This window comes from Procambarus clarkii, chromosome 11 (genome assembly GCF_040958095.1).
Source record: "Procambarus clarkii isolate CNS0578487 chromosome 11, FALCON_Pclarkii_2.0, whole genome shotgun sequence".
In the NCBI taxonomy this organism is placed as follows: domain Eukaryota; kingdom Metazoa; phylum Arthropoda; class Malacostraca; order Decapoda; family Cambaridae; genus Procambarus; species Procambarus clarkii.
In genome coordinates this window covers 33,331,659-33,354,931 of record NC_091160.1, presented here as the reverse complement: position 1 = coordinate 33,354,931, position 23,273 = coordinate 33,331,659, and the positions used below count along the sequence as shown (strand labels likewise).

Genomic DNA, 23,273 nt, shown 5'->3' with positions numbered 1-23,273 from the left:
CCGCCCTACCCCTCCTCTTCCCTCCCCTCCCCCCCCCACCCCCTCCCTACCTGAGGTTGTCTCTCACATGCCTACCTCTCCTCCCTCCCTCACTCCTTCTCTCACTTCTGGTCACGTTGTTGTTGTTGTTAAAGATTCGCTACTTGGAGCAAAATGTCCCAAGTAGCACGGGCTATGGCGAGCCCGTGCCTGGTCACGTGGATGGCGCGGCCCAGCCTATAGCGGCCCGGGAATACTGTCACTGGGCCAAACGACAAGAACGTGTGGACCGCACGCACGCGCGTGCGTGTGTGTGTGTGTGTGTGTGTGTGTGTGCGTGTGTGTGTGTGTGTGTGTGTGTGTGTGTGTGTGTGTGTGTGTGTGTGTGTGTGTGTGTGTGTGTGTGTGTGTGTGTGTGTGTGTGTGTGTGTGTGCCTCGACTATCACCATACCTACACCATAATGCCTACCACCATCTCACCCCCCTCCCCCCCCCCCCGCCCACCGTAACCACACTTGCCCAGTTCCACGTAACAGCCAATCAGATGGCACACGCTGTCAACTTCCTCATCTACACACCGCAACATCGATGCTGATTGGCTGGCTCCGCCGTCTGTCTGTCTCTTACACACGTCACTATCACATCCATAATTTTGTTGGTAGAGCCAGCTGCGAGATCTCTCGTGGAGACCGTAGAACCAGCTGCGAGATCTCTCCTAAGGTCTCCCAACGTCAAGAAACAGTCCTACTAAAGTACCCCCCTTTTATCCTAACCAAACCAGAGGACCCACAACAGAAAACGGGACACGTATGTCAGTCACTACCATTTTCTAGTACGACGATTTTTTGGGGGGTCTTAGGATAGAGTATGCGTCAATAATACGACGCTCCAAGGAGGCGATAGAGACTGTCGAACGAAAACACTTCAAGTTGAGCGAAAGATTATGAAACTTGTCTTGACAGAGGCAACGTAAATGAAATAGTGTTCGCCTGTGAATTTCCGAACCATTTTATCCGAGACCAACAAACATACCGCCATTGCTCCTACACACGTAATTACTCGAACCCGAATTTTTACTTCTATATATAAATGTTTGCTAGCTTTATTAATACAAATTATTAGGATGTATATTTTTGCGAGATTTTGCCCCCGGTGAAGAGGATTTAACTCTCCAGGAAGAGGTTCAGTTCCCTTGGTAAAGTCTACTAGGAATAGATTCAATCCTAAATGACAGGAATTTAGGAAGGATTCTTGGGATCTTACAGAGTTGTAGGATATCGTAGATGGAGAGAGAGAGAGAGAGAGAGAGAGAGAGAGAGAGAGAGAGAGAGAGAGAGAGAGAGAGAGAGAGAGAGAGAGAGAGAGAGAGAGAGACAGAGAATTCTCCCTTATATAGTCTGATGGTGTGGTGTCTGATGGAGTCCGATAGTGTCCCTTAATGATAGTTCCCAATGTGATAGTTTCAGAGTACATTCTTATGAAATAAAGGAGTCTCTAGGTGCAGGCTTCAGATGAGCTGAGATAACAGCTCGTGCTTGCAGTTTCACTAGGCACGTCAGTTGACAGTCCTTATGAACCCCCCCCCCCCCCCCTAGTCTTAGTTAAAAAAAGTAGAAGAGAGAATGCAGTAAGGCAACAACTCAATCTGACTTGAGCCGTAAATAATTAACTATCTTGAGGTTATCTTGAGATAATTTCGGAGCTTTTTAGTGTCCCCGCGGCCCGGTCCTCGACCAGGCTTCCATCCACCCCCAGGAAGCAGCCCGTGACAGCTGACTAACACCCAGGTACCTATTTTACTGCTACGTAACAGGGGCATAGGGTGAAAGAAACTCTGCCCATTGTTTCTCGCCGGCGCCTGGGATCGAACCCAGGACCACAGGATCACAAGTCCAGCGTGCTGTCTGCTCGGCCGACCGGCTCCCACAACTAAATCATAAATATAACATGATCCGAACATAAAAAATCTTTCTCTCTATATATATAAGATAATATTATAGAAAGTGTGATACAAGTTGAGAAACAGAGGCAGTAATACCAAGTCTTAATAACTACGCCACAACAGTAACAAAAGTCTTAAAAAAAAGGCAAACCATGTTTGCACATTGGAATATAAACGTCCGTAAATATGAGCCGCAGTTCGGCGACAGATTCGAACATTCGGTCAGCAGAAAACATGCATATATATATATATATATACACGTCAAGACTTTCCGCACAAGTGACTTTAACGACGACTGCTGTGGAGCAGCGCTCGGTGGCGCCAGGTGTGTGTGTGTGTGTCGCTGAGATAGAGAGCTCAGTGCTCACACACACACACTTTCTTCAGCCCAAGTTTGGAAGAGATGTTACAAGACTTATACATATGATGCTCTGACTTTATAATTAACATTGTCTCCCCTTTGAATTCTCACACCCTCCTTATACAAATATACGTATTTTATGTAAATATAAATTATTATTAATATAATTTTTATAAATATTATTATTTTTATTATTAGTTTTTTATTATTATTATTGCTATTAGTGAAGAAATAAGGCGTGAGGCCAGGGTGACTTAAACGAGTAATTACACTAAACAACTTGTTTGTTCCTGAGGGGTAGAGAGAATTGTTTACTCTGATGCCTCTCAAGTGTAGACAATTACTGTTATTCCTCTCAAACTTTAATTTGAGCTCTGTCTCGTATGTCTGTTGGTCTTGTGGTGTCTGATGGAGGGGTATTTGATAGTGTAGTAATGCTTCATGACTATACATTATACAATATACATTATACAATATACACAATACTATATACATTAGCTCCTGGTCGCTGGCTGTGTGGTACAGACCTCTCGGTGTTCCACCCGACTGGTACTCTTGTGTTCATATGTATTCTCACGGCAATATTCCTGCATGTTTCACCTATGTATACTTGGTACATGTATGAATACATGGTATACTGTAAATCCCAGCGGTGCTATACATGATGGTATACTGAGATTGTTTAGTGTACAATCACTCTAATGGTTTTATTTTGTGATTGTTATCTTGAGATGATTTCGGGGTTTAGCGTCCCTGCGGCCCGGTCCTCGACCAGGCCTCCACCCCCAGGAAGCAGCCCGTAGCAGCTATCTAACTCCCAGGTACCTATTTTACTGCTATAGGTAACAGGGGCATCAGGGTGAAAGAAACATTTTGCCCATTTGTCTCCACCTCCACCGGGGATCGAACCCGGAACCTCAGGACTACGAATCCGAAGCGCTGTCCACTCAGCTGTCAGGCGCCCTTAGTGCTTTCAGTCTCTCCTGATGGGCGGGGGGGTACCCCTAGCTCCCACCTCTGGTACAAGTGTGGGGGTCCCATAGCCTCGGAGAAGAAAATAAAGAGCATTCGAAGATAAATCTTGTCATTTATCTCTAAATTGATATGACCATTTCCTTCTCCTATCACCCCCCTTTTTTGCATCATATTTTTGTATATATTTTGTATCAGTAAGTTCAGTAGAACTTCGGTTTCAACCCTTTTACCCTGTCGTAGCTCAGTCGATTAAGGCAGTGTCTGGGATGCTCCCGGACGCAGGTTCGAATCCTCGTCACGGCCCTTGTGGATTTGTTCATTTGTATCATATACTTTATTATACATGATTACTTATTTACAAAAGCGATTGGGCTACAAATTAAGTAGCACTAAAAATCATTGCAATTGCAAGTTAAAAGGAAAAAAAAATATTATTATATAATGCATATATAACCAATCAACTTGATATCTTGAGCTCCTCAGAGCTCCAGACGCGTTAAAAGCGAGCGTTTCCTCTCTGAACCGCGACACGTTCTCGCTGCTCCCACAAACTTATCATCAATGGCTTTTTGTTTAGCTCGTTTATTGTCCAAGTTCTTTCAGGTAACTCTCTTTCTCTCCCTCCACAACCCTGTAAAATTATGTGACACCCAGGAAAATAGAATTTGTGTAAATATGGAGTTTTGTAAATTTTTTTACAATATATTATTAACACACACGTTAAATTTCTACTTAAATGTTCCTTAAGTTAAGTTAAGGAGCAGGTTAAGGAGCAGGTTAAGGAGCAGGTTAAGGAGCAGGTTAAGAAGCAGGTTAAGGAGCAGGTTAAGGAGCAGGTTAAGAAGCAGGTTAAGGAGCAGGTTAAGAAGCAGGTTAAGGAGCAGGTTAAGGAGCAGGTTAAGGAGCAGGTTAAGGAGCAGGTTAAGGAGCAGGTTAAGGAGCAGGTTAAGGAGCAGGTTAAGGAGCAGGTTAAGAAGCAGGTTAAGGAGCAGGTTAAGGAGCAGGTTAAGGAGCAGGTTAAGGAGCAGGTTAAGGAGCAGGTTAAGGAGCAGGTTAAGGAGCAGGTTAAGGAGCAGGTTAAGAAGCAGGTTCAGGAGCAGGTTAAGGAGCAGGTTAAGGAGCAGGTTAAAGAGCAGGTTAAGAAGCAGGTTAAGGAGCAGGTTAAGGAGCAGGTTAAGGAGCAGGTTAAGGAACAATAACCATAATGTTAACAGTAAAATAATGTGGTGGGAATGTTTAAGGATATAATGTTGAATAGAATAATCTGTATTGACAGGTAGACACATATTTCGTCTCTCTCTCTCTCTCTCTCTCTCTCTCTCTCTCTCTCTCTCTCTCTCTCTCTCTCTCTCTCTCTCTCTCTCTCTCTCTCTCTCTCTCTCTCTCTCTCTCTCTCTCTCACACACGAGGAAACACAAGGAAAAGTACTCGTGTGTGTGTGTGTGTTGTGTGTATTTATAACTAGCACGTTGCTGCTATGCTATTGGCTGGCCGCCCAGACAGACAGCCTGTTAGGGGGGGGGGGCAGGGGGTAGTAGACAGAGAGGTGTGGTGGTGGTGGTGGTAGTGGTTGGGCAAGGAGGAGAGGCTTGAGACGGAAGCAGGAGGCTGTCATATCACGTATTACTGGCACCACTCTTGTTTGTTCTTAATAGTCACTCCTTTGTGCCCGCCACGTGGAGGGGTGCCAGACCGGTGCTGCGTACCCAACCGCTTCTGGTGTCAGTATATATATATGTGTTCTTGATGCCTGTTTGTAACTATGCGATGACACGAGGTGTTGATTGCCCCCCCCCCCCAGGCCCCTTGAGGTGGGTTAACAACTTATTAACTATTCTCATGTTGTGAGTGTTTGTCGACTGTCCTTTGTCAACTGTCCTTCTCTTCTGTCCTTCCAAGCTGTGATTGTTGGGGCGGCCGCTGGTAGAATGTTGTGACGAAGAGGTTTCTTGGTGTGACAGAGCATTACTTCCTGGTGGAGGTGTGGGGGAGTGAGTTGCTTGTTTCCAGTACTCTGGGAGGTGTTGGGGACATTTGTAGTACTCTGGGAGGTGTTGGGCACATTTGGAGTACTCTGGGAGGTGTTGGGGACATTTGGAGTACTCTGGGAGGTGTTGGGGACATTTGGAGTACTCTGGGAGGTGTTGGGGACATTTGGAGTACTCTGGGAGGTGTTGGGAACATTTGGAGTACTCTGGGAGGTGTTGGGAACATTTGGAGTACTCTGGGAGGTGTTGGGAACATTTGGAGTACTCTGGGAGGTGTTGGGGGAACATTTGGAGTACTCTGGGAGGTGTTGGGAACATTTGGAGTACTCTGGGAGGTGTTGGGAACATTTGGAGTACTCTGGGAGGTGTTGGGGGAACATTTGGAGTACTCTGGGAGGTGTTGGGGACATTTGGAGTACTCTGGGAGGTATTTGGGTACATTTTATAGGATGTACTCATGGCAACACATTTAGAGGTATTTTTGTCACCTGTTTATAGTACAGTTTTGTAGATTACTTGGTAGAAAGTTGGCAGAAACTTTGACACCTCACTTGACACCTTTGGCACCATCTTAAGAGGTCCAAGACAGCTGCTCTGGAGGTCTTAATTGGGTAATCAGGTAACGCTAACTGTCTCTTAAATACCTCGAACCCGTGCCCGTCACTCTAGGCTCCTAGACCACGATGCTCACTCTAAACATGCAAGTGGTACCGGAGTTCGAGCCTCCGGCCATCCAAGCGAGTGAAATAACTGGACTTAGATAACGCGCCACGAGTCTCGCCGGGTGCTGGTTGGTCATAAAAGGTGTGCAGGTAAGTCCCCTGATCGGCCAGTAGTTATATAGAGAACCCTGGTCATCAGGGAGACCCGTGATGACCAGGGTTCGATCCTCTGAGGGGTCATAGTAGAGTTCAAGTGAGATAGATTATATATATATATATATATATATATATATATATATATATATATATATATATATATATATATATATATATATATATATATATATATATATATATATATATATATATATATAACACTGACCTCTTACTTCATATATCTCCCTACCCAACACCCTTTCCCTCCCTCCCTCCCTCCTTCAACCCTCCCTCCCCTAGTGACGCACTTTGCTACCCTCCTTCTATATATAAGCATGAATCGGTTATATTTATCTGCTGACGGAGACTAGAGGGATGGAGCAAAAGGGAAGGGGGATAGGGGTTGGTGGGAGGGAAGGGGGGGGGGGGGAATGTAAGGAAGGTGGAATGTGAGTAAAGTATGTTGTGAGAAGTGAAAAGGGGTAGTTGAGAGTGTTTAGTGGGGGTGGGGGGTGGGGGGGGTCAAAGAGGAAGAGTGAGTAAGAGGAAGGGGGAAGGGGGGGGGGAAGGGGGAAGGGGGGGGGAGGGTGTGTAGGGGGTGATTCACAAGTCGACGCTTCGTTGGCAAATCCTTCCCAGACGTGAGTCAGCCTCCCTAGATATCAACCTTCCTTATGAGAGAGAGAGAGAGAGAGAGAGAGAGAGAGAGAGAGAGAGAGAGAGAGAGAGAGAGAGAGAGAGAGAGAGAGAGAGAGAGAGAGAGAGAGAGAGAGAAAGAAAGAGAAAGAGAAAGAGAGAGAGAGAGAGAGAGAGAGAGAGAGAGAGAGAGAGAGAGAGAGAGAGAGAGAGAGAGAGAGAGAGAGAGAGAGAGAGAGAGACAGAGCAAAAAGACTGTATGGATTTTGTGGTAGTCACTTATACACAATTCTGGGAAGAGATGTAAGATAAGGTGAAGGTGGGGGACTGAGCAGCTCACATGTTGTACGCCCTCAACACCTCCAACACCTCCAACACCTTCAACACCTCCAACAAGGGCAATATTAGCCGTCCCGTCTTGACTATATCTCTCACCAGCAGTTAAGAAGTAAACAAGGAACTCTAAACACCTCACTAAGGGAGGCGTAAGGGGGGGGGGGGGGATTTCTGGGGCCACGTCTCAACAGGTATTTAAATTTCCACACACTGTACATCCTCTTTACGGGGCTCGCCATAGCCCGTGCTACGTGGACAATTCATCCCAAGTAGCTAAATCTTTAACAACAACAACAACATGTACAGCCTCCGTCGAGTTTGTTTGTTTGTTTGTTTGTTCGAGTTAGTTTGTAGGTATTGAACACATGCCGAGCTAATTGGGCGCTTAACAACCCTGGGGTTATTATCGTCAGACACAACCTGGTTCACCTTCGTCAACTATTTCAGAAATCTAAACTAAGCCAAAGTAATTGAGGAAAGATACACAGGTTTCGTAAGGGAAGGGGGGGGGTTATGAGTCATGGTTTTCACTCGTTCATCTCAACGCGACGTTCTAATTGAAACCGGACGTACGGAAATGTGTTCGAATCTTGCGGAAAGTAAAGCAATTTATCTTGTGTTTTCTATTCGGTCTATTGATAAGCGATTTTCGACCTTGTGTGAGTTGTACCTTCAGGGGGACTGCGATATAAACCTAACGTATATATACACACACGGGCTTCCTGTCCCCCCGACAAACGGACAAAAATAAAAATAATTTATAGGAAAAGCGCCAAGCCATTACGACTATATAGCACTGGGAAGGGGTCAGGATAAGGATTTGGGATGGGACGGGGGGAAGGAATGGTGACCCAACCACTTAAAAGGACAAAAAATATAAATACAAATTAAATTACACACAGAGAAATCACAATAGCCTATTAACATAGCTCGAGTGCAGGGGGGAGTTGTGTAAAACCCTGGTTTGTGTCTCGGAGAGGCTGCAGGATCCAACTAAGTTCAGCAGAACTTCTGGTTTCAACTGCTTTTTTGACCCTGTCGTAGCTCAGTCGATTAAGGCAGCGTCTGGGATGCTCCCGGACGCAGGTTCGAATCCTCGTCACGGCCCTTGTGAATTTGTTTACAAATGACATTTCAGTGCAAAATATAACTTAGGTCTGACCGGGAGCCGGTCGGCCGAGCGGACAGCACGCTGGACTTGTGATCCTGTGGTCCTGGGTTCGATCCCAGGCGCCGGCGAGAAACAATGGGCAGAGTTTCTTTCACTCTATGCCCCCTGTTACCTAGCAGTAAAATAGGTACCTGGGAGTTAGTCAGCTGTCACGGGCTGCTTCCTGGGGCGTGGAGGCCTGGTCGAGGACCGGGCCGCGGGGACACTAAAGCCCCGAAATCATCTCAAGATAACCTCAAGATAAGATAGTCAGCTGTCACGGGCTGCTTCCTGGGGGTGGAGGCCTGGTCGAGGACCGGGCCGCGGGGACACTAAAGCCCCGAAATCATCTCAAGATAACCTCAAGATAAGATAGTCAGCTGTCACGGGCTGCTTCCTCGGGGTGGAGGCCTGGTGGAGGACCGGGCCGCGGGGACACTAAAGCCCCGAAATCATCTCAAGATAACCTCAAGATAAGATAGTCAGCTGTCACGGGCTGCTTCCTCGGGGTGGAGGCCTGGTCGAGGACCGGGCCGCGGGGACACTAAAGCCCCGAAATCATCTCAAGATAACCTCAAGATAAGTCATATGGAGCTCAGGTCAGAGGACACGTGGTGCTTGGGGGGCCGGGCTGGCCATCACGTTGGGTGCCATATGGCACTGGCACCGCTGGTGGGGGGGGGGGTGTAGGACACGCGGGGTGCCACTTTAGAGGCCTCGGTGGCCCACTTGACACACTGGTAAAGTGTTGGTTTTGGCAGACTGTGATGGTCGGCGGGGTGAGACGGGCACATGACCGGAATGTTTCCAAGACCTCGGGGAGATGGGGTTGACCTTTCGAACGCCTCGGGGGGGGGGAATGTTTCGAACGCCTTGGGTATAGACGCTTACGAACGCTTCTAGGTTCGGAGTAGGACGTTTACTCCAATTTCCCCTCCTCCGGGATGTTCGAATTGGATCGCTATTGAGTTTCCAACAGCCTGGTACCCACGAGGGAGGTCTCCCAGTCCTCCCACGTGTGGGGGAGACACTAGGGAGATCTCCCAGTCCTCCCACGTGTGTGGGAGCCACGAGGGAGGTCTCCCAATCCTCCCACGTGTCTGGGAGACAGACACTTCTCACTACAGTGTCCGCCATGACAGCTCGCCACCGCCATCTTGTTTTTTGAGTTTCCAATCTTCCTGTTTTTTTCTAAATATATTTAAAACATTTCTTGCGTAAACTAATGATTGTAACAGTTGCAAGAATCATATCTCTTATTCAAGATTTACGAATCGTGTGTTTGCTCTCTCTCTCTCAAGTGAAAATAAGCATTCTTAAGAGGTGAGACACACGTGTCATAAGGAAGTCTCGTACATGTGGCATCCTGGTCTGCCAAGTTGCCAAACGCTGAGGTTAACAAATCTTTCTCCTTAATTTATGGGTGAAATAACTCACAGCTGAAGAAACACACATATTGGACTGTAGAGATTTATAGATTATGTTTTTACCCATATTTTAGTCAATACACAAGCCGTTCTCGACAACGTGGGAGAGAAAGAGGAGGACAGTTATCTCAAGACTTATCATGCGTTTGGCAACGCGGTTAAGCCATCTGGGGGTACTTGAACTTCCCGCCAAAATAAACGTCTTCCCGGGGAAAAATCTTTTATCAACCTAACAGCTTGACTAAGCAGTGAAACTTGACTGCTGCCCAAGCCTATGTAAACTCCTTGACCCCACCGTGATTCGAATCTGGGTCGCCAGTGCAGCTCAGTACTATAACCACTTAGCCAGTGAGTGTGTAAATGTGTTGGAGAATCGTGAGACTCTCCACCACCCAGCAACACTCGTGGTCTATACCAGGCACAAACAATTCAGTAACTCCTAGACTATGCTAGGGGCTCGCACTCAGTGTCAACTGTGTGTGTAAAGCTTCAGTGGTCCCCCCCAACCCTTTTAGGCAATTGCTGGCTGAGGGGTTAGAGTATACTGATCTGTCAGATGATATTCTGCGTCTCAGGTTCGATTCCAGAAGGGGGAATCGAACCTTGCCTCTCTCTCTCTCTCTAGCTTGGCTAGGAGAGGTAATGTTAGGTAATAACAAATTCTTTCCCTTGTTGTGTTTGCCAAAGACGTATTGTTGTTGTGGTGGTGTTATAAAGGGAATATATTGTGTTATAAAGGGAATATATTGTGTTATAAAGGGAATATATTGTGTTATAAAGGGAATATATTGTGTTATAAAGGGAATATATTGTGTTATAAAGGGAATATATTGTGTTATAAAGGGAATATATTGTGTTATAAAGGGAATATATTGTGTTATAAAGGGAATATATTGTGTTATAAAGGGAATATATTGTGTTATAAAAGGAATATATTGTGTTATAAAGGGAATATATTGTGTTATAAAAGGAATATATATGTCAATATATATTTTCGTAGCTATGTTACTCTCTCTCGCTCCTTCAGTCATGTGTGTGTCAGAGACCTGACACACACACACATGACACAATACAAGACCTGACACACACACACACATGACACTATACAAGACCTGACACACACACACATGACACTATACAAGACCTGACACACACACACATGACACTATACAAGACCTGACACACACACACACATGACACTATACAAGACCTGACACACACACACATGACACTATACAAGACCTGACACACACACACATGACACAATACAAGACCTGACACACACACACATGACACTATACAAGACCTGACACACACACACATGACACTATACAAGACCTGACACACACACACATGACACTATACAAGACCTGACACACACACACATGACACTATACAAGACCTGACACACACACACATGACACTATACAAGACCTGACACACACACATGACACTATACAAGACCTGACACACACACACATGACACAATACAAGACCTGACACACACACACATGACACAATAGTTAACCAAATCTCGAAATGTCTTCAAAAATGCCTCACCTTAAAAATAAACCCCAACCACCTCATTGCTAACAACTGGGGGAAAACATCTGACCAATTACGGGTCGCCAAACAATCCTGTCAGCCAATCAGCAAGCGGGTTATTATGCTCTCGTCCAATCACAGTCCAGCTGGCTAGAGTCCACCAATGAGCTGGCGTTATCCAAGTGCCAAGGGAGGGAGGAATTACGCAGATAGTTTTCTTGGCAATGAGGCATTGTATTTTGAGGCATTGTATTATTGTATTTTCTTGTATGTCTGGCCAGGCGGTGGTGCCACATCTTGCAGTGCCAAGGTGCCCATCTTGTAGTGCCAAGGTGCCACACCTAGAGACGAATACCTTTTTGTTGTAAATGTTGTTACTTTTATTATTTACAAACTATATATATATATATATATATATATATATATATATATATATATATATATATATATATATATATATATATATATATATATATATATATATGTATAAATGTATTAAAAAAATAAAGTTTTCGTGTATATCCTTCACCTGAAAACTGTAGTGTATAATGTTCTGATATATTGTATACAATCGTTTTCGGGTGTTGTTGCGTGTGTGCGTGTGTACGTGTGGGTGTGTAGTGCTTTCCACGCGCGCGCACTCGCGCGCTGTCTCTACGAGTCTCTCAGGTCGGCCTTAACAACCCAATTACCCGCTCACCTGTTGGGTGACAACATTTACTCTACACACACACACACACACACACACACACACACACACACACACACACACACACACACACACACACACACACACACACACAAACACACACACACACACACACACACACACACACACACACACACACACACACACACACAAACACACAAACACACACACACACACACACACACACACACACACACACACACACACACACACACACAAACACACACACACACACACACACACACACACACACACACACACACACACACACACACACACACACACAAACACACACACACACACACACACACACACACACACACACACACACACACACACACACACACACACAAACACACACACACACACACACACAAACACACACACACACACAACATATACAGTCAACAAGTCACAATAGCCTGACTAAAACAAGTAACCCAACACACCTTATTAATGAACCTGTCAAACACCAGTTGACTGACAGTTGAGAGGCGGGACCAAAGAGCCAGAGCTCAACCCGCCGCCCGCAAGTACAACTAGACGAGTACATATATGAAGCTACGAGTACATATATGAAGCTACGAGTTCATATATGAAGCTACGAGTACATATATGAAGCTACGAGTACATATATGAAGCTACGAGTACATATATGAAGCTACGAGTACATATATGAAGCTACGAGTACATATACGAAGCTACGAGTACATATATGAAGCTACGAGTACATATATGAAGCTACGAGTACATATATGAAGCTACGAGTACATATATGAAGCTACGAGTACATATATGAAGCTAAGGCATGGGGGACCACCTTAAACCTTAAATGAAGACATGTTTTATCTCGGGTTTAATGACTCTTCACCACTTTCTCCCTCTCTCCTCTTCCGTCGTGTCGTCTCTCCCTCTTCCTCTCTCCCTCACTACGACTTGGTCAGGGTCTCAGGACGACCGAAACGTCGTGAAAATGTCTTCCTAGTGAGAAGAAAATACATGACAACTTGATTATTACCTTTAACTCATTCCAAGACTCGAGCCAAGTTAGTGTGCCAATTATGTGAAGAAATGATCAATTACCTCCTTACCTGACAGTTGTTTAATATATATAATCCTTAAGATGGCGTGTTTAAGGAGTGAACCAATATCGCCAGTTTGCGTCTCGACGTTAAAACTTACGTTTAACGACGGGAAGCGTAGTGTTGCTTGTGGTAGTCGTCGTGCGTCGTCGTGCGTCGGAGGAGGCGACGTTGCACGACTACCCCTTCGTTTAATTCCGGGAGACATATACGTCTAGTCGCGCGTCGGTAATGACGTCGTCGTCAGCCGACTCGGCGTCGTGTGCGTCGGTAGCAAATGAATTACGTCTTAAAGTCTTCTTTAAGAAGAAGTCTTGTTGCCCCTTTTTTCATATTAAAACCCTGTAATATAATCCATTTGTTTTAAACATTTTATTCATTTTCCCGTGGTTTTTATTTTTTTTATTTTAATTCAGGTATGATTTATTTAAATTAATGCAATAGCTGCGAGTTTCTACGTCGGGTAGAACCTATTAAAGCATTTTCTTTCCTTAATTCCGACCGCTTCAGGCTCGTTAATCACTAACTTATGCTACTAACTAATAGCTAACTCAAGTCAGCTTTATGCAAATCTCCTTCACAAAAAAAAAAAACGTAGAAATAGCGAGAAACCCAATTCTTATTTTCTGTTACCCAATTTGGGCCAAGATTCTCTGGGGTCTACCATCAGCTCTGAAGCAAGACTTAGCTCACGAGACCTTAGACCTTCAGGGGTCTTAGAGATCTTCAGGTCTTAGTTCACGAGATCTTAGACCTTCAGGGGTCTTAGAGATCTTCAGGAGGTCTTAGTTCACGAGATCTTAGACTTTACGACACCTTCTAAACCCCTAATTAGTTACTATTCTGTCTGCTTGACCTCTGCCTGACCTCCCCTGCTCTGGCTGCCTGACCTGCCTTTATATAGAGATCGGAACAACTATATGCCAAGTAGAAATGTAGTTAGTTAAATATCAGTTTGAATTTCCATTTACTGCTGCGGCTTTCTGTGCAACTTGCAATGTTTCATTCATAACGTTCAACACAAAAGCACACTGCCGTTGGGGGCTCTGGGCTCTTTAGTAGCGCCAAATCTTCTTAGTTGATGAAATACAATTTCGTGAACTCCGTCAAAATCTTGTTAAAAACATTTGACCAGAAAGCAAGAATATTTGCTCCCCAAGAAGTGAATGTTAGTGTAATCTTATGCTCGCTATTTCCCAAGAGCAGACGTCAGTCGCGGAGTCTCACTATATTTATAGATTTTCAATTTTTATTTTCAAATTTGTTGTGGTGAGACTTGGGTTGTATTGGTGGCCTCGTAGACGATGTTGTTATAGATTCAGCTTCTCGGAACAAGTTCCAAGTAGCACGGGCTATGGTGAGCCCGAGCGCCAGCGGCTTCTCTGGTGTGATGCTTGGTGTAGAAGGTGACAGCTGACAGTAGGGGCAAGGGTAAGACGATTGGGTATTGAACCCCTGACGTGTGCGCCCCTCTTTACCCAGCAGTAAATGGGGAACCTGGTTGTAAAGCGATTCGCGGATCGTGTTTCTGTGAAAATTATTGCGGGTAAAGGTTTAACATCAGCTAAGGGAAGAGAGAAGTTGTAAGGCTGTTACACTGTGGTTATAACAGTTTAAATGATCAATATCTCAATATACTCAATACTCAAGTTATACTCAAGTTATACTCAAATTGAATGTCCGTTGAGACATAACCAATCACAGGCAAGTAGGCCTCTGACGTCATGCCAGACAGACAGTCACCAGCCGAGGTCCACCTACTCTGAGTCTGTCGGGAGAACTCAGGCTGCTGGGAGCATGGCTGGTGACTGTGTTGCTGTTTGTTTCTACGGTGGCTGTTTCTACGGGTGTATCACCCGTAGAAACATTAATTGAAGAATTTATAGCACACTGAATTAAGGGTATAAAATCATCCCAATTGTTGTTATCAAAATTCAACGTGACTCTCAAGGCATCTAACACTTTCCTGTTAGTACGTTCGGCTAGTCCATTACTTGCTGGATGATAAGGCATGATGCTACATTTTTTGATGTTATATAAATCACACAAGCTAGTTAAAATACTATTACTGAATTCTGGACCATAATCTGAAAGGATTACTTTAGGCATACTATATCTACAAATTATTTGGTCATGGAATGCACTGGCTATAGTTTCTGCTGTTTTGTTCGGGATAGGAACTAGTTCGCAAAACCGTGAAAAATTATCGACCATTACAAGCAAATGTTTGTTCCCTTTCTCAGTATCCACAAAATTTGTCAACAAATCCACATTATCTAATCTTAAAATTCATTTGTGGTTGTTAGGTCAGAACTTTGTTCCATTAATGCAATAATTGTATAATTTTGTATGGTTTTCAAGCACATGCCATTGACACATGTTAATAATTTTGTTTAGGCAATACCTTGAGTTATATTGTTCATATCTGATAAGTAGACATACACATGTTCTTAATACTCTGGTTTAATTAAAGCATTGTTACTATGATTTTTCACACCTGATCTTCTTTCTATGATTATTATGCAAATTTCACATGTAAGCCATTATTGAATGCCACCGAGGTCCTTTCAGTATCATTGTAACTATATAGGTAGCCAGAGCTTGTCGACAAGGGACGTCGACTTGGTAGCGTGTCCGAGCGGTGTTATACTCAAATTGAATGTTCGTTGAGACATAACCAATCACAGGCGAGTAGGCCTCTGACGTCATGCCAGACAGACAGTCACCAGCCATACTCCCAGCAGCCTGAGTTCTCCCGACAGACCCAGAGTAGGTGGACCTCGGCTGGCCAGATATACACCTTGTTGTCTCAGTCAATAAATATACAGAAGTGCCTACTGTGTCTACATTCAACCCCGCAAGGCAACGATTAAATAGGAAGTTTAGTAAACTCATTTTAAAGTTTGCCTAATTTTCAATCTGTGTAAAGAGCGACCTAAGAATTGTCCAGACGAATGATAAAGCTGTTTGATTAATAGTCTTCTCCGTTACGTTATGAGAAATTTGATATATTATGTTGATGAAAATTGACACAACAATTTAACACTGTAAATAATTAAAGTTTTGATTGTAATGTGAGGAAGCATTAATTACGTCTTACCACCGTTCCATTTCCTTATTATTTACATTCCACAAGAATCAATAAAGATGTTAATAATAATAATATAATCAGATAAGTTGATTTTGGATTAGTTGCTAAATGGTCCATAGCCCTGAATCCCAGTCAATACAATCACATCGAAATGCACATTGGACATTGCGTGTGTGTGCGTGTGCGTGTGTGTGCATGTGCGTGTGTGTGCGTGTGTGTGCATGTGTGTGTGTGGTGTGTGAGGAAGATGACGACTACATGCCACTGGTTTTTGCAGCCTGTAGGAGCCTCAGTTGGGGTGGCAGCTGGCGTATCAAAAGTGGTGTCAGAGCTGCTGGTGGCAGCCATCGTCCACCTCCTATCCCACCCATCCGCTTCCATCCCCACCCTTATCCTTCTCTTCTACACCTCTCTAGCCTTCTCTGTATTTTGCCTTCTGTACGGGCTAGTATGACCGGATATACCGGGCCAGTATGACCGGATATACCGGGTTAGTATGACCGGGCCAGCATCGCCCCGGTAACCATATCTGGTATCAACAGAGGTCCATCTCCGGAGAGCAGTTCAGCATGGTGATGCTGGGTGAACGACGGTCGTCCAACGCCCGCGAACTCCTCTACACGTCGCTGCTGCCGTCGTCGGGGCCCACCAGACTCTCCTACAACGACGGCATCAACAGCGACCTCGACGACATGCTGTCGTATCGGCGTTCTTCCAGGACCAGCTCCAGCGTCTGGAACGACCGGATAGGTCTCAACGGCTACGGCGACTACACCCCGCAGAGGCGCGGCTCTCAGGCCCTCAGCGACTTCGACGACTTCGAACTTCCCTCCAACGCGCAGCGGCGGTCGTCTCGCGGCGCGACCGATCTCGCGGGCATTGATGCTGGAAGCTTCATTTACCGTCGTCCCACGCGGGAGGAGCTGGATGACTACGGAACGACCTACAGCGCCCTGATGCCCTGTAATCCCGTCGTGTTGGATGAAGTGTCGGAGCCGACGCCGTTGTGTCGTTCCGACACCGTCGCGAAGCTTCTGGATAAGTACACCAACTTCTCGACACGTCGGGAGTTCGGTTACCGACCTCCGAACAGCGCCTGGTCGCGGCACGTCGGCCAGACGAGGGATTTCGTATCCAGCCTGCCGGATACTAGGGACAGGGAGCCGGCGGATGACGAGGACTTCACACCCCTGACAGGGACACACAGAGCAGCCACAGACCTCAGGGAACGCTCTCCACAGCCTCTTTCAGGCCGCAGGGACCGTCTGGTCGTCCCTGAGGACGACACTCTGGACCCTGAGGACGACCTCTCAGGGCCCAGGGCCCTCCAGGGGCCCTCAGGGTTCAGGGGCCACGAGGGATCCTACGCCCCTGAAAGCAATATGGCGCGGGAAAATCAGATTACGCGGTCTTCCCGCCGTCCCGTCACACCAGACGAAGATCCCATCCTCTCTCCTGTCCCAACCAGACGGAAACCCATCCGGCCGCAGGAGCCGGAACAGGTGCAGGAACCCCCAGAACCGGTTCCCCAGGTGGGCCGGCCCGGCGGGGCTCTTCAGCGGTACATGGAAAAGAGAGCGCGGGAAGCTCAAGTGATTCAGAACCAAAGTGATCCATTACTCGATCTCCGGAGGGCAGCGCCGCGCGGCACCCGCGGAAGGCAGCTACAAGAGGGCAGCAGCAGGGCACTACTGCCGTCAGGTAAGGGCTGGGTAGACCAAGATGGCGACCTGGCAGCTCCTAGGGCCTCGCAGGACCGCCAGAACCCTGAGGATCGAACTCAGGCCCCGCACCGGCGAACTTTTACAGAATCTTACGAAAGAGTTTCAGAAGATCCCTATGGTAGAGGTCCCGCTGATCCGTACGCGAGAGATTTGCAAGATTCACAGGGCAGGGCGTCACAGGATCCTTATGGAAAAGCTTCGCAGGATCCTTACAGCAGTCCTCTACAAGATCCTTACGGAAGAGCTTCACAGGACCCTTACAGTAGAGTTCTGCAGGATTCTTATAGTAGAGTTCCACAGGAATCTTACGGCAGGGCGTCACAGGACCCTTACGGACGGGCTAGACAAGACCTCAGCCTGACAGACAGGTACGACTCTACTCTGATGAGCGGTTACAGTCCGCAGCAGCGTCGTCCACCGGCCTACAGTGCCGCGCTGGACGGTTGTAACCAAGACTACACCGGTTACAGAAGCAACTACGGAGCAGGAAATGACACAAGTTACGGTGGCCCTAGAGGATATGACACCGACGGAGGGTATGGCAGCAGATATGGCACTGGCTATGGCGGTGGTGGCCGATACGGTGGCAACTATGCTTCAGGTGGAGGCTATGGCAGCAGTTACGACGCCGGACGAAGCTATGGCAACAACTATGATGCCGGACGAAGCTATGGCAGCACTTACGACGTCGGAGGAACCTATGGCAACAGCTATGACGCTGGACGAAGCTATGGCAACAACTACGACGCCGGTGGGGGCTATGGCAACAGCTTCGACGCCGGTGGAAAATATGGGGGGAGCTACGACGTCGGTGGAAGCTATGACGGCAACCTCGGAGGTGGGTATTCTAGCGCCTACAGAGTCAACCCAAACCCCGTCCCGCCCACAGGAGGCTTCCATGTCCCCGCATCGTCGAGCGGACTCGGGTCCGGACGCCAGAGCGTCGGACGGTCCGTGGCGACTCACAACAGCCTCCTGCCGGACATCGACGAGGAGGACAGTCGCACCAGCAGGAGTCTAACACCCCGGCAAGAAGAGCGGAACCGAATCACCATCTTAGCTCAGAAATACCTCAACAAGCCACTGGGAACGATGGGTGATGAGTAGCCGATGAGTGATCAGAAGGTCAACCTAATCATCAGTAGTTCATAAGAACGTCAGCAATTCAGGCTGAACGGATTACCACCGGATTTCCTTCCGTAGGTGAACGGATTTCCACCGGATTTCCTTCTGTAGGTGAACGGATTTCCACCGGATTTCCTTCCGTAGGTGATCGGATTTCCACCGGGGTCATTAAACAAGCAAACATTCACGAACATAATGTTCATGATCCCTTGGGTTGAGTAAATGTTCATGCTTGAGCAGGTTCACACAATCTGTACATGAACAAAAGTGATATTAAAATAAACGGAGAACAAACTTCAAAATATGTTTAAACAAAATCTAAATGAACTTCAAATGTATCATAGATATTCTGGAACATTTCACATCTATTAGAAAATGTAAATGTATATAATTATTTAAACAGAAAAGTATATACATTAATGTGTTAGATGATCTGAAATACTTCACAATATTTGAAAAAAAATATATATTTAGACAAACTTAGAATATAAACTATAGAAGATGGTTTTTAAATTAACAAATTTTTATATGTAAATATAACATTATCATTAATATTATTATATATTTTTGGCAAATAATTGTTGTTCAATGTTGTATTTGATAATTGTTCATTTTCTCATTGTTTTCAGTTAATAAATTACATTGTTCACTTTTTTTTTTTTAAATGAGATGAACGAATACTGGAGACTTTTACACTCACCTCTTATCAAAATTATCCGTCTATTTCAATATCAAAATAAATATTCACTTATTTGTAACTGAAGTTATCAAACATGAGACAATTTTGAGTTGGTTTAGGAAGTTGATTTAGTGTAATTAATGTTATTATTTTCTTTTCTTTCTAGTAAATAGTTCCACCAATTGTGGCATTATATATATACAAAATGATTCACGATTACTTTGTTTTTTGTTATTCTTGTTTTGTTTCGAATCTCTCCGAGTATTGTTTCTTATTCTCAACTAAACAAGCTGTATAAGACAGTTCATGTACTTGATTTTGGTCTTTAATTACGTATGAAGTAAAGAAATGGGTTTGTGTCATGTAATGACGTCATGCAAACTGCTAATTGGTTGAATAACTTCATGACGTCACTCGAAAAATTACAATACAGCTTCTTTAGTTTGCTTCTATGTATATATGTATATATATATATATATATATATATATATATATATATATATATATATATATATATATATATATATATATGTAAAATGTTAATATGTAGGTATGGGGAAGTCTTAACATATCATATTGTGATTCTGTCAACATTCAAACAAGATAAACTAGGCTGTTACACAGGTGCCAAAGGTGTGGTCATCCTCGGTGTCAGAGACCTGTTCCAAGCTCACATGTTCCAGCTCCCCTTTCTCTAAGTGTTCCTCTGTTACTTTGTGTCCTCTGTCAAAGCGCCCCTCTGTTAAAGTATTCCTCTGTCAAAGTATTCCTCTGTCAAAGTATTCCTCTGTCAAAGTATTCCTCTGTCAAAGTATTCCTCTGTCAAAGTATTCCTCTGTCAAAGTATTCCTCTGTCAAAGTATTCCTCTGTCAAAGTATTCCTCTGTCAAAGTATTCCTCTGTCAAAGTATTCCTCTGTCAAAGTATTCCTCTGTCAAAGTATTCCTCTGTCAAAGTATTCCTCTGTCAAAGTATTCCTCTGTCAAAGCGCCCCTCTGTTAAAGTATTCCTCTGTCAAAGCGCCCCTCTGTTAAAGTATTCCTCTGTCAAAGTATTCCTCTGTCAAAGTATTCCTCTGTCAAAGCGCCCCTCTGTCAAAGCGCCCCTCTGTCAAAGCGCCCCTTTGTCAAAGCGCCCCTCTGTCAAAGCGCCCCTCTGTCAAAGCGCCCCTCTGTCAATTCTACGCCCACAAATAATTGCCAACAGGTTCAAACCACCTAATCTATAACCTAGGCTTAACTATACACAGAATTATACACAATTATTCACTTATATTCGAGATAATATATATTTTATTACAGATTACGATAACGTATATTAATATAGCGTTTGAGTCGGTCGTAGGGGTTGAAATATTTGCCAACGAGGTCAGTTCACCTGACTTAACCGCCCCCTAGGCCTAATTATACACGAAATTTTAATATTTAATTGTCTTTAAATTCGAGAAGATGCAGTTTTTGGATGGGCGAGGACGTGCCAAATTGTTCAACGTCTCAGTGCTTAGCTGCAGCTTGAAGGAGCTAAAGCTTAAGGAAGCGTTGTCTAATGTTGCTAATTCGAGTAATCAATGAAAAGCTCACGACGTCACCACGACGTCACTGATGAATATGACGTCACTGATGAATATGACGTCACTGATGAATATGACGTCACTGATGAATATGACGTCACTGATGAATATGACGTCACTGATTCATCCAAACATTTCCATATTCCCTCAAAAACATGTTTTTTTAATAAAGAGCAGATGACTACACCTTTGTCTCTTCCTATTGTATAATTATCGTCCATCTTCCTATTGTATAATTATTATCGTCCATCTACCTATTGTATAATTATCGTCCATCTACCTATTGTATAATTATTATCGTCCATCTACCTATTGTATAATTATCGTGCATCTACCTATTGTATAATTATTATCGTCCATCTACCTATTGTATAATTATTATCGTCCATCTACCTATTGTATAATTATTATCGTCCATCTACCTATTGTATAATTATTATCGTCCATCTACCTATTGTATAATTATTATCGTCCATCTATCTATTGTATGATTATCGTCCATCTACCTATTGTATGATTATTATCGTCCATCTACCTATTGTATAATTATCGTCCATCTACCTATTGTATGATTATTATCGTCCATCTACCTATTGTATAATTATTATCGTCCATCTACCTATTGCATAATTATTATCGTCCATCTACCTATTGTATAATTATTATCGTCTATCTATCTATTGTATGATTCTTATCGTCAGTCTTCGGGTATTGTTGTAAAGCCACATATGTACGTGAACTTACGTATATATATATATGTAGGCTGTCGCGCATGAATATGTATGTGCACATGTGTAGGTATGTATGGGCGCCTGTATACATGTATGCACACGTGGTGTATAAATACATTTGTGCTCATGTATAGGTTCGGATGTGTATACCTAGCCAGAAATGTTCACACTGTTGTGTGTAGACATTTCAGGTCACTTTTCGTGTAAGTTTTGACACATTAAAGGGAAGAAATTGTAATGAGAGTTTGATTTTCAATGGTTTCTGTTTCCAGCTGCTTAGGTACTCCCTTTATTGGCTCGTTATTTGAGCCACTGAGGACAGTTTGAAGGGAAATTGGTCAATTTAGTGTAAACAAACGTATACACATAATTAGTATTATGTTGCAACCCGTTCTCGCACTTTCGTATAGTCAATATTGACTTATTAAATACGTGCATATGTGACATACTAAACATACTAGTTTACCTTAAAAAGCTTCATAGAAAACACCGACCTTACCTAACCTTCTTAGTATGTTAAGATAAGCATCTTATTTTTACCTTGAAGCTTTTCAAGGTAAACTAGTATGTTTAGTATGTCACATATGCACATATTTAATAAGTCAATATTGACTGTAAGATAGTGCGAGAGCGGGTTGTATGTTGTTCTAAAAGTTAATGACGCTATTTTTTTTTTTTGCTAATAAACACCTGACATACGAATTTAATATAAAAAAAAATCAAGCTCCTGATTTGTTATTAAAAGTATTTGATTCATTTACAAAGAAATTTTAGTGTTGTTGCCCAAAATAGATACGATGATAAGATTTGCAGTCGCAATTAGTCGATTTTTTTTATAATTGACTTGCCTTTCCAAATTTACAATATCATCAGTTTTACTGATGATATTACTTTTATAGAAAAGTAAATATTATTACACATTACAGATTAATAGACGGCAGAATTCATAGTTTTTATAAGTAATTCTTTAATAAATTAGTAAACAAGAATTGTTGGTGAAGACAATGCTACACGAGCGACTTGTTAAGGTAAGTTGCTAATGGTTTTGTTTGCTGTTTGTTGTTTGTTGTTTACCAAAAGGTAATTGTGCGTTGATAATTAGTTTAATTAACAAACTGAAACATGGAGCGAGTTTTCGAAAGTTATTTACTAAAAGCAAAAAAATAAGGAGTTTTATTTACTAAAGCTTAGATTTATTGTCCTTGTTGCTGAGAGGAGTGTTTGTTTGTTTGTTTGTTTGACAATCTTTACATGTGTGTGTGATGGTGTTTGCCTCTAAACAAGTGTTGTTTGTCTCTCGTTTCACTGTTTTCTATCACTAGTTTTCAGCTACACAAATTTAGGCCATAATTATATCAAAGTAATAATACTAATCTATATACATATAACATAATTATAGTTATT

At 43.8% G+C, this 23,273-nt stretch overlaps 2 protein-coding genes across 2 annotated transcripts in view; both read left to right on the top strand.

Annotated features, from left to right (window-relative positions):
* The window catches only part of LOC123748492 (muscle M-line assembly protein unc-89), a 206,445-nt gene that overhangs the window by 34,049 nt on the left and 149,123 nt on the right, over positions 1–23,273 (top strand).
* LOC123752329 (uncharacterized) lies at positions 16,556–22,107 on the top strand. The gene has a single exon (XM_045734385.2). It carries the CDS (start codon positions 16,610–16,612, stop codon positions 18,869–18,871), a length of 2,262 nt encoding a protein of 753 aa, XP_045590341.2. The 5' UTR covers positions 16,556–16,609; the 3' UTR covers positions 18,872–22,107.

Coding starts and splice junctions, on each gene's coding strand:
- LOC123752329 (XM_045734385.2), top strand. CDS start 16,610: ATGGTGATGCTGGGTGAACGACGGTCGTCCAACGCCCGCGAACTCCTC.